Here is a 16,140-nt window from a genome sequence, read left to right as displayed (position 1 = left end):
ATCTTTCCTCCATGAAGCGAGTACAGCAACAGTCCTCCTTGTAAAACTAAGGAACTGGAGCAGGAGGTCAAGAGCCAAGTCATGGAAGCAGAGGAGAGGGAAACCAAAGAGCTTTATGGAGGAGGACAGGGCTCAGGGAGAGTCCCAGGGCCCCACAGGGCCGCAGCAAGCGAGAGCGCACAGGCTCGGCCTGTGAGGGCACGGTCCCCATAGCGGCGCCCTCGACCCGGCGCCCCCGGCCGCGGCCCCTGCCCGGCGCCGCGCATGCGCGGGGGCACGGCTGCCACCCTGGCGCCTGCGCAGTGGGGCCGCGGCCCGGCGGGCGCGCTCGGTGCCGCGGGGTCCGGCCCCGGCGGGAGGCGGCGCTGCTGCCGCCGCGCTCGGCCCGACCCGCGCCACACAAAGGCGGCCGCGGCCGCCACGGCTCCCGCCCGCCCGCCGCTCTCTCGGCACCGCATGGCGGCGGCACCGCCCCCGCGGGGCTAGGCCAGGGCGGACCGGAGCCCCCTTCTTCCCTCCCTCCCTCCGGCCTCTCCCGGCCGGCCCGTCCGTCGCCGGGAGGAGCGGAGCACGGTCCTGCGCGGCCCCGCCATGCTGCCCCCGGGCCGCCGCGCTCTCTGCCGCCCGCCGCGCCGCCGCCGCCGCCCGGCGCGGGTCGTGCCCGCCGTGCTGCTGCTGCTGGCGGTGCTGGGCGGCGGCGGCGCAGCGCTGCCCCCGGGCTGCAAGTACGACGGGCGTCCCAAGAGCGCCGGCAAAGCGGCGGCCGGCGGCCCGGCGGAGGTGAAGGTGGTTTGTAGCAACCTGGAGCTCGCTCAGGTCCTGCCTCCCGAGGCGCTGCCCAACCGCACGGTCACCCTGTGAGTACCGTCCCGCGTGGGGGTGGGCGGCCTCGGTGCGACGTGGATGGGGCGGAGGGGGAGTGGGAGCACCGGTCCGAGGTGAAATGGGGTGAGCTGGGGGGCAGTGGGAGCGTAGGTGACTCCCCTCTAGTGCTGGAGAAAGCCCCGGGAGCGGATGTACTGTTCATGTTTTCCGGTAGTTTCCCGGGGTGGTCGTTTTTGAAGGGGGAGAAATGTCCCGTAACTCACTGGGGGGAGGCACCGTCCCGTGGAGCTCCCTCCGTGGAAAAGCATCCCCGGCTCTCCCTCCTTCATCCCTCAGTAGGCGGGCTGTTTTTGTGCGGAGGCAATTCCTCCTCATCCATTTGAATAACAAGTTTCAAACAGGATATGCAACTTAATCCAAAGTAAAAAATATGTTGCCACTTACTTTAGACATAAGTGTGCATGTGCGAAGAGAGGCTTTGCAAGTTGTTTGCCTTCCTGGGACATGACTCTAGCAAAGAAGTTCATAGAATGGTTTGGATTGGAAGGGAGATCTCCAGGTCTGCTGGTCCAATCCCTCTGGCATGGGTAAGGTCGCTCAGCACTGGATCTCATCCGTGGGTATTCCCAAAGTGAAACCCTTGCCCTTTCTTTAGAGAGACTTATTGTGCCTGTGCCTGCGCTGCCATGGGAAGACTCAAGTGCAACCAGGTAATGTCAGTAAAATTCAGTGAAAAGGAGCTGAAATACGGGGTCTAGTTTAAGATATTTATGTACTTAACTGGAAATCGCAGGTTTGAAAGACCTAGCAGGAATCTGACATTTAAAAAGTACAGAATGTGCTGTCATGAAAACAACAATCTTCTGCTTTTGTGAGCATTGACAGCACTGACACACCAAGGAACGGTGTTCTTCCAGGAGTCTTAGTGAGGTGTGAACCCCGCAGATGCATGGACCTGGACCCGTGAGAAAAGGGAAAGCAAAAAATGGGAGCTAAATAAGGCTGAAGTAGTTGTTCTTACTTGAATTTCTGCAAGGGTTCAGACAATATTTCTAAATTACTTGTGAGAAATGATTATAGATGTTCTTACTTGAAGTTTCTGAAGTAGAAAACAAGGCAAAAAGTAGAAGTGACAGTAGTTTGATCAGCAAATCTCTTAATCTTTGTTAGCCTCAAATGCTTTGCAGCTGATTACATGTTATGAGTATGGTATTATCCATTAAAATTTTGATATAAGTAGATGTTAGTATGGTTGATATGCTCAAGTTCACTGTGGGGTTCTTTTGGTTCAAAAAACTTGAATCACAGCTATGATTGCTGCGAAAGACAAGCAGATACCAAACACGGCAGCCTTGCTGTGAGTGGATCTTTGTTCATCATTGTAGTGACAGAAGAAATTGGAAGAATGGTTCATCTTTCATCTTGATTTTCATACTCCTTCAATATCTAGGGCATATCTTCATACACTAATTAGTTGCTTTCAATTAATCATCCTTTGAAGTTTATAACAACTTCTGAAACATTTTTCTGATTTGAACTTTTTAGTAGACATAGCAAGAAACAACGTCATTTTTCATTGTTATTTATAGGAGATATCATAACTGTGTTGATACAATTTAATGAACACACACTTCAAAATTTTGCTTAAATATAAAACAAGGATTGTTAAACCAATTACCTCCTTTTCCCAAACCTAGCTGTTGTGTTCAGGTTCAGAATCTTGCATGTTTGTTGACTCTCGAGGCATGGCTTTCCATTCTCTCAGAGGTTTTGTTTTGTTGGGTCTGTTTGGTTTTTTGAATTATTATTACCAAATCCATGTTAACCTAGATTGAAAGTGTTGGTGATGTGTGGAGTTTGTCACCAAACGCCACTTCACTAACATGTTGATTAGTAGTGTCTAGATTAATTGGTACCTAATCTTGCCAAAAATAATGTTTTTTTCCCCAAGCCAATACTTAAAATTTCAGGACTTGGTGAACAGTGGTCTGATTAGAGTAAAACTGCCCTGAGTTATCTTGATTCTTATGGGATTCATCTATTAAGATAAGTACTACTTCTATTAGATCTTTTGGGATTATTGGATCACTGCAGAGATATGTAGCTGAAAATAGATCACTTTTGTGTATATCAGCTGCATTTTAATTCAGTTAATTTTCTTTTATGTTGATTTTATTTTGCACAAACCAGTTTTAAATACAATGACCTATATAGCTTTATATAACTTCTTATTTTTTAAACGAGTTGAAAATGATGCAAATGAAGTGATTATATGCATTTTGGAAATAATTATTTCTTCCTTATCACTGGTCAAGTTCTTAGATTTTCAGCAGATTAGCTACTGTGCCTTTAGCATTTACCATTTCTTTTTTCCCAGTGAAATACTTTTGAGGACAATAGTCTTTAGAAAGTGAGCAAATAAGTGAGAAATAGTGGAAATTAGGATAAGGGAGTAGCATTTGAGGACGCTGGCAAGGTTCTTTCAGTCTTGCACACCATTGTAGTTAGTGGTTAATGATGATACAAGCTGGGCAAGGTCAGTTAATTTATGAGTTGGGCAACATCACTTAATTTGTGTTTGCCATAAAACATGTTATTGTCCCAGTAATTTAGGTCAATGTGATGAGAGTCTTCATACAATTCAGAAAAAAAAGATCCTAATTTTATTTCAACTGGTAAGAGATAAAGTAAATTTGTTTCATGACTGAGGAAGAAAAGCAGACACGGGAAGAGGACTATTAAAGTATGGAACCCTGTTTGTGGGGGAGTAAGTAATGTGTAGGATTTCTGGCAGTACTGTAAATTGGTTTTCCTTTACAATCCAGGTAGAACTGGTTGTTGCTTTATGGGGCACTTAGGGCAAATTCCAAGGTGAATTCAAGTTCATTTATTGCTAAGGAAGAAACTTTTTTTCTTAGCATTGTATAATAACCACTGATTTGGATGCAAATGAAGGGTGTATCTACAGGGACAGCATCGATTGCTTTGACATTTGTAGGTTAAGCAGACAGATGAGATGCTTTTGGTTTGGATATACCAAAACAGGGTGAATGTAACTGAGGTTTGTCTGCCATGCTCCTTATTTCAGTAGGTAATGAAGCCATTGACATGATGCAGATTTAAGTGAGGAATACCCTGTACTCTTGTAATGGAAGCCTGAGATAAAATAGCTGCTGCTGTTGTGTTTCTTGGTGCAAATTCAAATTATGATGGTGGATACTTATTGGCTATTAGCCATTACTTTGTTTTTTGGAAGAGAATGTGTAAGTCCACTGAAGAACAAGCCCAGAAACTTATTATCTGTTGCAAGTATTATTTACCTGTTACATATATTATTAGAACAGGAATCTAAATAAAGGAAAAGCATATGTACTCAGTGAAGAATTGCATTTCTGGATCAGGAGGCTTACTGCTCTGCAAACAACTTTGCTTAAGCACATATCCTCATAGGAGCATAGGAGTATCAGTGTTTGCACTTAAAAAAGTGTTAGGATTTACAAGCCAGAGCATTTGCCTGTGTTAATGTTCAGAGCTTTTCAAAGATACATTTTACTGGATTGCTCTTAGGAAACATCTTAAAATGTTACAGCCTTCATCCAGCTACTAAATAAAATCACATCAAACTGCATCCATTAAGAAGCTCCTATGCACACTTACTTGGACTTCCAAATAGCTGTGCAATTTTTCTATTTATGACACAAATTTAAATTTCAAAAGTTTCAAAGCAAAATGTCACTGATATTGCAAGAAGCCATTTGTATTGCAATGTGTGATTACATTGTGTCTGAGTCATGTAATGTAAATGTCCTCTGTGGAAGTTTGTCTCTTTTAAAGTACATTTCTATTTACTAATTTGATGGTACTACTGATAGCTATTGGTTTGGGTTTGGTTTTTTTTTTTTTTTTTTTTTTTTTTGTTGGAATAGTCAGTTTTAGACTGTTAAAGTGCTGAGTACTAATAATTTGGGCAGTGATAACATTTTTGAAGGTAGAGGGTACTAATAATCCCCATTGAAGGTTAAAATTTTCTTTGGCCAGTGGATACACAGGCTGTGCAAAATGCATCTTATTTATGAACACAAGGCAGTACAGAGGTTGTACTTGAGGCTGTAGTCACAATGTACTAATTCACGAGTACATGAACGTGCCTCTGTATCGGTGACATCTGACTCCTAAAAATCCTTAGTGTGTAATTTACTGATTGGCTTGTGTTCTATGCTTCTATCAGATTTTGTGTATCTTTTACCTTGTTGAGAAGAGAACCAATTTTGTGCTTTTCTATATGTACTTTTCCAACATGCATTCATTGCTGTGAGCTTGTTATAAGACATTCAGTATGTGTAGTGTTCTCTTATTATGTACACTTATTGCAAGAAAATTCTGATGTCACAATATGAACAGTGTTTTCTTCTAAATTGCAATATTTAGTTCTATTGGAAAAAGTATTCAGCTTTGGAAGACATTATGTTGCATGGTTTATATGTGTCCACTGGGATACACTGTCAAGATTGAATAGTGTTTCCTATTTCATGAAGTGCTGCAGTAATGACCTTAACATACATGGTGGTTTTGTAACTGGCAATAGTTTCCATGCAATCTTATATTCAATTGTTATATTGATTCATATTTCTTTTTAATAAAAAATACTCTTCTGTATAAGCATTTTAAAATTATTTTATGTGCCTTTATCAAGGAGATGATTTTACTTTTGAATAAATACATGAGATAATTACAAATATGGCTTCTGTACCACAGGTTCAACTGTAGCAGTTGTTACAAGCCTGAGGCTCAGGTTTTGCATCAGAGCTATGTGTTGGTTGCTGTTGAGTTGAAAATAAGGGAGATGGACAGACCTAAGTTCTGCATAACTCTGGAGAGCAAATTTAAGTTTTTGTAGTGGAACTTTTCTTTTAGTTCTCAGAGCTGCCATATTAATGTAAAAGTACCCAATACCTTTGTTCCTAAGTAGATACCCATTTAAGCAATGCTCTTTATGAGTTCATTAGCCCTTCAATTAGCTCTAAAGTGACTATGAAATGTTGAATGTGTTATGCTGTTTCTAGCCTCAAAAAGGCAGATTTGAATCTTCATAATTAATACTTTTTTATTTTATTGTCCTTTTTGATCAGTAGTATTCCTGGGTTTGCTTCAGAAATGCAAAATACTGAAATTTTTGGTTTTATTTATTGCCAAGAGTAAAAGAATGGAACTAGAATTTGTGCTGCAGTGATGAAGAACGAATAACTTCTTATGTTTCCGTGCTTGCAGTTTGCTCATGTTTCAGAGGTTATTTTTGTAATTTAAAACAACTATGGAGCTGCAAGTTTAGATTTTTCAGAATTTAATGGTTCCCATATGTACTTTGTATGGGCCAGATATGTTGCAGGTTCATGGATTTGTCATTACTGCCTTATATAGTCTGTCTTCACCATTACAGTCTATAATTTTTGAATCTGTTCAGTGTAAATGCATTTTTTGTACAACTAGTTAATCCATGAAGATTAAAAACAGTTGAGCATTTCTTTTCATCAGTGATAATAAACTGTTTAAGAACATCAGCCACATAATGTTTTTGTGAGTTTTTCTTTCTGTAGTTAGATAAATAACGAATTTCAAATTTTTTTTTTAAAATAATATAATCTATCAAATGTCTCTAGTCTTTATGTAGTAAATAGCTGAGAATTTAATTTTCCCCTGCTATTCACTGTTTGGGTGCTTAGCAGTGCCAGCTGCAATGCCTTGTTGCTCTGGAGTGCTGGAGATCATATCCTGCACTAATTACAGTGTACTGGGTCGCTGTGATGTGGCTGATCCCTGTGCACTGCTGCAGGGCACGGCCAGTGGTGGGGACAGCGCTGTCCCACAGGTGTCCAGGCTGGCCTGGGGCCAGGCAGATGGCAGGGCACTGCAGGGCAGAGCTTTTGGGTCCCCCGGGAGCAGACTGCCTGCTTTGCTTGTGTGTGTGATCCAGGCTGGTCAGCCGGGTTTGGCTGGGCTGCAGAGTTCCACTTCTGGAGTAGGAGCTTGACCTTTTTGGTAAGACAGACCAAAAGTTTTTTGGGGAGAGGGAAGAAACTCAAACATAAGAGATGCAGACTGATTAAAGATGTTTAAGAAATAGGCAGCTTAATTCCACAGTTCTTTCTGCACTGGTCAGTGTGTTCTAGGATTCGTCCAAACTCCAGGTGGCTGAGGACTGTGCTGTTTACAGTTTTTGCAGGTGTTTTACAATCTGTGCCCTCTGCTATGTCACTTCAGTCTAGGGAAAGAAGGTGCTTTGAGGTAGGGGGAGGGAGGTTAGAGTCTAGAGTGAATAAATGCAGAAGGACTGGAATAAGAGATAGAGGCTATTGCTGGGAATTGGGATTGAAGTCTGGGTTTCCTCGAATTGGTATGTCAGTTATGGAGGTGGGAACCTGGAAAACTTAAGAGGGAGTGAAGGCAGAGCAGACAAGGTACTGAAGGCTGAATGTAAACAGGCTTGATGTGGGATCAACAACATTCTTGGAAATTCAGCAGCTACCCCCAAAATCACTAGAGATGATTGACATCTCTATGCCAGTAAGAGAGATGGGTCATATGAGGAATAGTGGGGATATAGCACAGTCCAGGAAAGTTCTTCTGGTGCTGTGCACATGATGTGCTGTTTCCACCTGAGCTGTTCCTGTCAGATACAAGAGGTCCTTATTAGCTTTCCTATGTTATATTTTACCTTGAAACTGATTATCAGGCAGAGTTTTTGCAAGATAGCCTTAGGTTTCTAAAGTGTCCTGTCAGACATTCCGGACAGCCTATTCCAATTCTCGGACTGCGGACTGTTTTTTCAGGATAACAGTGTCTGGTGTTAACAGGAACTTTAAGCAGTTCTCTTAATTTGTGTGCTGATTGACTCCTTGATGCTTCTATGGGTTGCAGTGACCTGACTTATGGCTGTGTGCTGCAGATCTCCTTCAGCCTTCTCTTCTGCTTCTGACACAGGGATGATGAGATGCAAGGGCTGAGGAGATCTCCCCCTGTGTGGGGAATGTTGCATCAGCATCCAGCTGTCGGTAAAAGTGTAGCCTAAACTGGAGCTGGTGTGTTCATACCTTCACCTCCCAGTCTGTGGCTGTGTGGATGTTTGTGTTTTTCCCTCCCCTCCCTGGCTGCAGTACTAGCATTTGTCTGGCTCCATGCCTAGTCAGTTCAGGGAGCTAAGCTATCCAAAAACTGTTTACTTCTGTAGGATTAGGATATAAATTTTTGTAAATGTATCTTTGTGTGCCAGCAGCTGACAGGAAGTGCTTGTTAACGTGTCTAGACAAAGCACTTTCATAGAGAGCAGGTACACCTGGTAGGAAATGTGAATGCATGTGAGACTGGGTGTGACAGTCTATGTTCTAATTAGTACTACTCTGATATGACACAGAGAATTTATTAATTTATTTGCCATAGCAGGTAAAGTTGGAAGTGGCTGGCAAGGTATCCATGTGTGGTGTTTTGTGTGAAGAAAGTTATTCTTGCATGTAAGGATGGATTTTTTTGGAGTCAGGTGAACTTGTACTGAACTGCAAATCAGTGGTAATCCTAAAACTTACAGAGCTGCTGGCTAAGTGCGAAAATCAGGAGGGAGCAGAAGTTTGTAAACCAAGACAGTTACTACAGAAAAAGTTGATCTTAATATCTTAAAATAATGCAGGTGCTACAGATCTAACCAGTGGGGAGAGAACTTGGAGGAATCTTTCTAGAATGAAGTGGTCACAAGGCTTAGACTTCCAGTGCTTTCTGTTTGCTTTAAAAATGGCAACACAGAGTTAATGTTGGAAGAAATAGGGTGTAGCTGTGTTCTCTGAATTTTCTCCATGGTAGGCTTTTGAACCTGGCATAAATACAAGAAAGAAAGCAAAATTTGGTTGGGAATTTTGTAATTTCACAAGAATTTATTTTAGAATTAGTATGATTTTCAGCAGTGTTGCTGCTCATTCTCGCATTCTGTTTTGCCCCTCTGTTCTGTCCTTTTCTAAGATGATTTTTATTTGGTACTATTAAAACTTAGAAAACTTGCTGTGTTGCTCCAGTGATTGGCAGTGTTTTTCCCTAGAAATAATTTCTGTCCTTAAGAACAGTTTGTTTTTAATGAAAAGCAATAAATGAAGTGTGTTGCTGCAAACTGAATACCAAGAAAAAAAATTTTTAACAGCACTGCATAGTGGGCATCGCTGCTTGAACAATCCAGGGATTGTGTAGGAAAAATAAAGATTCCTCATTAGATGATATAAATGTAGCACATTACCAGTTAAAAATGGAGCAGTATAAGTAGACACAGTTTTAATTCTGTAATTTCATTACTTCTGAGAGGTTTAGTTTACAATTTTAATATCGTTTAATATGCATAATAATGAAATATTGCAGGAAATCTTTTATCTGTTGCAAACTTCTATTTTGCAAATATTTCATTGCTAAGCTTCCTTAATTATAATGGTTTTGTTGAATTGGAAAATACTGTCTCCTTTTGTTAGAGTTTTGGAATTAATAATAGGTCTTTCTCTGTAAAAAGCTTATGGAGTGCTTTCATTTCAGAGTTACTATTAAGCAAATACTGTTTGTGTTCTGTTCAGTCTAGGTTTCAAGGTTTCTTTTGCTTTGATACCAGTAACTCACTAGAAGGCAAAATACTAACTGTTGAAAAATACTGGGCTTATATCCTTGTTAATTCACAGTTTCTAAAAGAAAAACTTTGAGAAATGTGGGTTTTTTTCCATGTTCACAACTTTCAGCAGAAAGCATTTTTCTTGGTTGTTTGCAGATGGTTATTTTAATCTGACTCTTGCTGGTGGCCACTTTCCCGGTCCCTAGAGTATGCAGTCACCATGAATTGATCTGATTTATTGTCTGTTTCCTGGCTCTCCATTTGAGTCTTTTAAAATGTGTTTTGGAAGTTACTTCAGTGTTCAGCTAACAGTTATGTTTCATACAGGCTTCTTGGTGGTCATTTTGACTATTTGGTAATAGTGTTAATGGATGTGTGTGTTTTAATTATATTCTTTGGATTAGGATTCATTTGTGATGTTAGGAGATGCATTCTAAATTACGGCCTAATTCACTGCTTAGTGATAGTTGTTTTACAGCTGACAAGCCAGAATGGTTTCACAGAACAAAACTTTTTCTACTCAGTGCATTCTAATGGTAGAAATGGATCCAGCAGTGATTTTATTCTCCCTCTGTATGAGAAAGGGAAGTTAGGACGTCATCTTTGGTACCTATTGCTAAAATTTCTCATAGTACAGAGAGCAGACTTTGGGTTTGGCTCCATTTATGTTTTGCTCCATTTATGTTTTGCATGCTGAGCATCTACTGCTAAAGGTCTAGCCAATAAGTTAATAGTCATGGTTGAGTTTCTTTGCAGTTTTTTCAAAATTGTCTGCCATTTTGTGGAGCAAAATGGAAAATGGGCTTTTGATCCAAGCTATATTCAACAAAGAAACATTTCAGCAATGTTCTTGGAATAGGTGAAAAGCTGGGGAGAGTTAAGGGGGTTTGAGGGGTTTGGTACTTTTCTTGAGGTACATTGTTTCAGATTAATTCTTGGTCTCTCAGATCATCTGCTCAGAGAAAGAGGGAAATGCTTTGTTGCAAGGTAACTTGAGTTGTCCATAATTTTTCTAGAACCTACTTTTCAGCTGCTTGTTCTTCCAGATTTTTTAGTCTTAATTCCCATGGCCATGTTTTTTTTAACACAGGAACTATCATTGCCTGCATTAGTTTCACATTTTATTTTCTGATATATAAGTGTTGGACAAGCAAAATGTGTTTGTTCCAATGAGGTGTTGTTGATTATTTAAAAGAAAAGAAAACAAAAATCCCATATGGCACTCATAGGAAATATGGAGCAACAGTGGCATTGGGCTGTGGAAACCCCTTTCCTTGTGAATCTTCAGTGACATCATTTATGTTTCAAAGTAATTTGTTAACGAGTTGAATAAGATGGGGATGAGTGCAGCTCTCAGCTCAATGGTGGCTCTCTACTGTTTTCTCTTTAGACTTCTTAATGATGGAAAAGTTAGCATATTTTTCAGAATTACTTGGCTCTCTGGAAAAATTATGGTCTTAAACTAGTAACTTAGAATTATTATTGATCACAAATAATATCCTGTGCCTAAGTGGTACATAATAGTCCATCATTTCATTGTATATTAATGCACAGAAACTGAAAGTGACTATAAAACATCTGCTTTCAGGTGGATGCTTTATTACATTTTGTCTTCTTGTGCCACATCTCTTAATACTTCAAATAATGTATAGACTATATACTAATAGCAAGCTTCAAACTGCATTTTTTTAAGATTACACAACATTTTTGGGTCATGAAGTGTTTTAAGTTATATGGAGTGTTGTAAAATCTATCATTTATTGTACTAAACCTTTATGGTTGAACAAGTAACAGCCTCTGCAGAGAAAATACTTAATCAGTCTGACTGTAATTTGTAAATCACACTCAAGAGAGAAATTTACCTTGTACCCAGATATTCAAAGGCATCTACATTAGACCTGTTATTTTATAGGCAATGTCAGAAAACTTCTTTTTTCTTGAAGAACTGTTATTTTTATTTAGTTTAAATTTAGTTCAGTCAGTTATAGCTACTTTTGAAGTGGTTCCAGCTCCATTTTGAGCAACTTATTTTTCTGGAAAAAACACAGGTATATCAATAAATCTTTAGATGAAGTAAATTGTAACTAAGATACAATTTAATTTCTGTGCTACAGAGGATTGTAATTTGCTTGCTTGTGTTGACTTAGATCAATGTGTGCTTGTGAATATCAGGTGGTTTTTTCCTAAATTTCTCCTAAAGTGTGGAATTGGTATGCATTTTTTTCTTGCTGCTGCTGTTATGCGTTATGTTCAGTTTGCATTAACTATTAATGATTTTTTATAAGCTCCTTCATTTACTTCTTTATATATTATTACTATTTTTCTTCATGCATACATTTCTGAAACCAGAAAGGATGTTGAAATAGAGGTGTACTTTATTTGGTTTTCTGGTGAATGTACCCAGTACCTGCCATTTTTACAAATAATACTTATTATTTAGGTTGAAACCTTTTTCTCTTTGAGTAGAAGAGGAAGTAGGTTCAGAGACTTTAGGATGTGTAATTTTAATGCTTCAGGTTAAATTTTACTAGTTTTGTGGGCATTACAATTTGTAGATGATGTTTATTATTATTACTACCAAACTTGCACTCTTGCAAATGTATTTAGTGGTTTTGTGTTAAAAGTTGTGCCATTCTTGATGGAAAGAGTTATTGAAATACATATACATTTTTTAAGAGTGCCTGTGCTTCCTTGGTTTCTATGTGTGTTTTTAAAAACCAGCACTGGTTCTTTTCTTCATCTAGTTTATCACAGCTGCAGGCAAGGGAAAAATTTCCTTATTTTCTTCCTGTGAGGTAGCCCAATGTATTGGACTACAGAACTATGTTTTCACAAGAGCAAATGCTCTTCACTGACACTCTAGTAGGTGTTACAGGCATTATAGCAATACAATAGCAATTTCTCAGGATACTTTTTTTTCCCCCTTCTTCCTTTCCACCATTCCTGCGATCAGTCTTCACCTGGTATTACCTGTGTAGGATACTAGGTTGATCACACTTGTGTAGTTGACACATAAATTAATCTCCTGGGAGTTACCCTGGATAAATGTGTGGTTTAACATTTGCAGCTCGTGGAGCAGTGGGCACTAGGGATGGGTTGACATGAGCTGCAGAAATACATGGTATGATTGGAAGCTGAGAAAAAGGAATGGCCTCTCCTCATTTTAGCATCAGAACACATTACCTTTCTTCAATGATTTAAGATTAACTTTAAGAATTTTCAAACCTTCTTACCATCAGGCTGGAAATGAAAGGATTTTCAAACAGTTTGTTCAGCTGTCTTGACTTTGTGAGATGAGAAAGAGAAATCGTCAGAGCCAGAATTTTTGACAATAAATGCCGGCTCTTTGTTTGTCCAAACTATAGAGACTTGAGGTAATCTTTGGGAAACCTGGAGAAAACTACTTAATGTAATATACAGCTTTGTCAAAATGATGCTGTTTTTGTAGATTGCTAGATCTGTATTTTAGTTTTATCTTCTTCATTGTGTGTTTTGAAGTATTATTCCTTGTCATTATATAGTAAATTTTATGCACTGGAGGAAAGAGGGGGATGTGTGTGTGTGTGTTTGGTTTATGGTTGTTTTAAAGGACATCTGAAAGATGTAGTGGACTGGAAAGAAATCTCATAGTGTGGCACCTTTAGGTTATCGAGCCTGAAGATGTAATTGGTGTAAGTGAAGAACTGTGGGGATGTGTTGGATATGAAGGATGCATTTGATAGAGAATCTGTCTGAAATTGAGGTGACTGTAGCAGAAGTTGTGCAACAATCTGACAGTGAATAAATCTCCAGGACAAGATGATTCTTCTAAAGCTGAAGAGCTTTTAGAAGAACTTGGGGATGAAATTTCTCCAGTCTTGCTTAGAATGAACATGATTTTGAGGACTGGAGGATAGCAAATGCTTAGTTTTAAAAGTGCGTCACCATTTGCATGGTTCCAAGTCTGATGTTTGTGTTGAAAAATCAGTAGAACTTATAATAAATATATTGGATACCTGGATAAAGGTACCATGGAAAATTTACATCTCCTGTAATGAGAAGCTCTTCCTCACCTCCTTTGGAGCTTTTCAGAGTCAGCAAAATACTTACAAAGTTCATCTAGCTGTTATAATGAAGCATGCTTTTCTAAAAGGTGTGTCTGTCCCTTGCCAAAGGCATTTGATGAAAAAAGTATGTCAGTCTTAAATGGAGGATGATCAGATGAGCAGCTGACTTGCTAAAGGATAAGAAGAGGGTGTGGAACTAAATCCTTCTCAGTGGAGTGGAGTCATAGAGAATTGTAATGCACAACTTACTTCCTAATGACCTGTAAAACAGTGTGAGTAAGGGGTAGACATAGTTGAGTGAGTAGATTGATGTGATAAGGATGAGGATAAAGTGAAGAATTTTGGAAGAAGTTTTTGAAAGTAATTGGGCAATAAAATGGCAGCAGCAGCACTGTAAAAAATTGAAAAATTTATTGGGGACTAAACCTCTGCTGTCTTATATAAGATGATGGGCATTGAGGTGACTAGAAATCTTAGATTCCTAGCATAAGTGATAAAGGCAGATTATATGTTAGGAATTGCTAGGGAAATTGTAGGAAACAACGTCGTTACTCCAGTATGTAGAACTGTGACTTGTCTGTGTGTTGTGCACTATTTCAGGTCTAGTGGTTTTACCTCACAATTTTTTCAGTGTAATAAAGATGGAAGGAACTCAGAAATTATTAAGTGGCACAAATGGCTTTTATGTAAAGAATAATTAAGTAAAACATGGATTTTACACATGGAAAAAAGACATCTAGTTTTGTACATAATTGCACATAGCAAAAAGAGGGTAAGTGGATTGATTACTGTGTGTTTCTCTTTTTAAAAGTGGGGAACATTAAATAAAGCTGGCAGGAGGTGTTTTCAGAACAAGTGAAATGAAGCATTTTTTATGGATTGGAGAGTTGTACTGCAAGCCCTTTTGTAAGGAGTATTGTAGATGCCAAAATGTGACATGATTCAAAAGGAAAGCAGGTTATTTTGTTTTGGTTTGGTTTTTTGTCCAACAGAGAGCTATGAGGTTGTATAGAAAGCAGGTCCTTCTAAGTAAGGAAATATCAGCCATACAAAGAATTTCCTACCTTGAGGATAATTAGCATCTGCTGTGATGTGTGCAGATGGCTGTGATTGGAGGAGAGGGTGCTTGGCAAGATAGACCTGATCCAGTTATTCCAAAGGAAGAAGGAATTTGAGGTTGGGTTGTCCTTTAGGAGAAGAAAGGATAGATGAATGCTTGCTGAGCTTATTTGCAGACGTTTTAAAAAGATTGCATTGAGGAATAGGATGAATGTGTGAAGGATGGCTGGGAAAGGTAGTACAGTCTGGGAGAAGTGCGTGTGTATGTGGCTAAAAAGGGGAGCAGAGGAAGTGGGGAGAAGGCAAGATGCTGCTTGGTTTGGAAAACCAAAATGGGTATAGAAGACAAGAATGTTGAATGTAGTGATTTGTTCTTTAATGCTTAATTTCTACCTCACCATTTCTGGGTCTTATTAGGATAATCCTAGATGGGTGTTCTTCCTTTCAGATGTTATATATGTAAGTTTGCATGGTACTTAAAGCAGATGACATACAAAACCTTCTTTTTCTCCTTTGTCATATTTAAGCAGTGCTGTTGTACACACCTCAAGAAAATGAGCTAGGCAGTTTGTACAGGCTGTTAAACAAAAAGAGTTACAAAACAAGTGTAAGCTGTAGCAAAAAAAAAATTGTTACCAAAATTATAATACATTGTTCTCAATTGGTTTTGTTTTCAGGATTTTGAGTAACAATAAAATAACAGAGTTGAAGAATGGTTCCTTCTCTGGATTACACCTTCTTGAAAGATTGTAAGTATTTCTTGAAAAGCTATTTTCACTTTAAAAATCAAGTCATATACTGTTTGTTTCATTAATAATTTTAAGAACAGAATGTCTTAAATAAGGGATCTGTTCTTTATTTTGATGTCTTTTTTTGTGATTGAAGAGTTAACATATGAATATTAATGAATTAATTATTCAACAGTATAAATAACATAACAGCAAAAAAGGGATAATCTCACCTGCAGGTGAGAGGGCAGTTTCAGTGGGAATTTTACTGGAATGCTGTGATGGCTGGAATTGCTTTCAAAATGTTTTTTGTTTCATTATGCAAACACTGTGTTGTAAAGAAAATTATATCTTTAATTTCTTAAGTATCAAACCATTTATTGAATAGTTGCAAAGTATATTTGCAGGAGAAGCATATGTATTACAGCCCCTAAGAGAGACTTGATTTATTAAAGATTTGTTGTTGACATTTATTTTGAGAGTTTTACTGCTTACTTCACAGCTTTGCTATATGCCAAAGGTACAGGGGATGGGAGTGAGTCTGATGGGAGTAACTTCTTGGATATCTTTTGCTTCTTGTTTTCACTTTCCTTACAGATGATACATTGCCTATGAGATAAGAAGCAGCATTGTAGCTTCTCGTACAGTCAGCCTTTTTCCAGCTGGTAGAAGGTCAGGATTGGCAGGTTGATCTACCTGGGAGCAAGCATAAACTTTAGAGATAAGGATTTTTCTAGGCCATTTGACTGGGAAAGTAGCCAGCTTTATAATCATCTCACAGCATCTAGGAAGAGTTCCAAACAGCTTTTGGCTTCAGGGAATTAAAAGTATTTTATTCTTCCTCTAAAACTCA

The 16,140-nt window shown here is 39.1% G+C and overlaps 1 protein-coding gene across 1 annotated transcript in view; it reads left to right on the top strand.

Annotated features, from left to right (window-relative positions):
• Window positions 1-288: 288 nt before the first annotated feature.
• The window catches only part of ADGRA3 (adhesion G protein-coupled receptor A3), a 53,532-nt gene continuing 37,680 nt past the window's right edge, over window positions 289-16,140 (top strand). The window contains exons 1-2 of the mRNA XM_005484975.2: window positions 289-857; window positions 15,237-15,308. Coding sequence (XP_005485032.1) covers window positions 592-857; window positions 15,237-15,308 — 338 coding nt within the window. The 5' untranslated portion in view covers window positions 289-591. The remainder of the gene's footprint in view (window positions 858-15,236; window positions 15,309-16,140) is intronic.

Source organism: Zonotrichia albicollis, chromosome 5 (genome assembly GCF_047830755.1).
Source record: "Zonotrichia albicollis isolate bZonAlb1 chromosome 5, bZonAlb1.hap1, whole genome shotgun sequence".
Classification (NCBI taxonomy): Eukaryota; Metazoa; Chordata; class Aves; order Passeriformes; family Passerellidae; genus Zonotrichia; species Zonotrichia albicollis.
The sequence above is the reverse complement of the archived record's forward strand: the minus strand, read 5'-3'. Positions and strand labels throughout refer to the sequence as shown.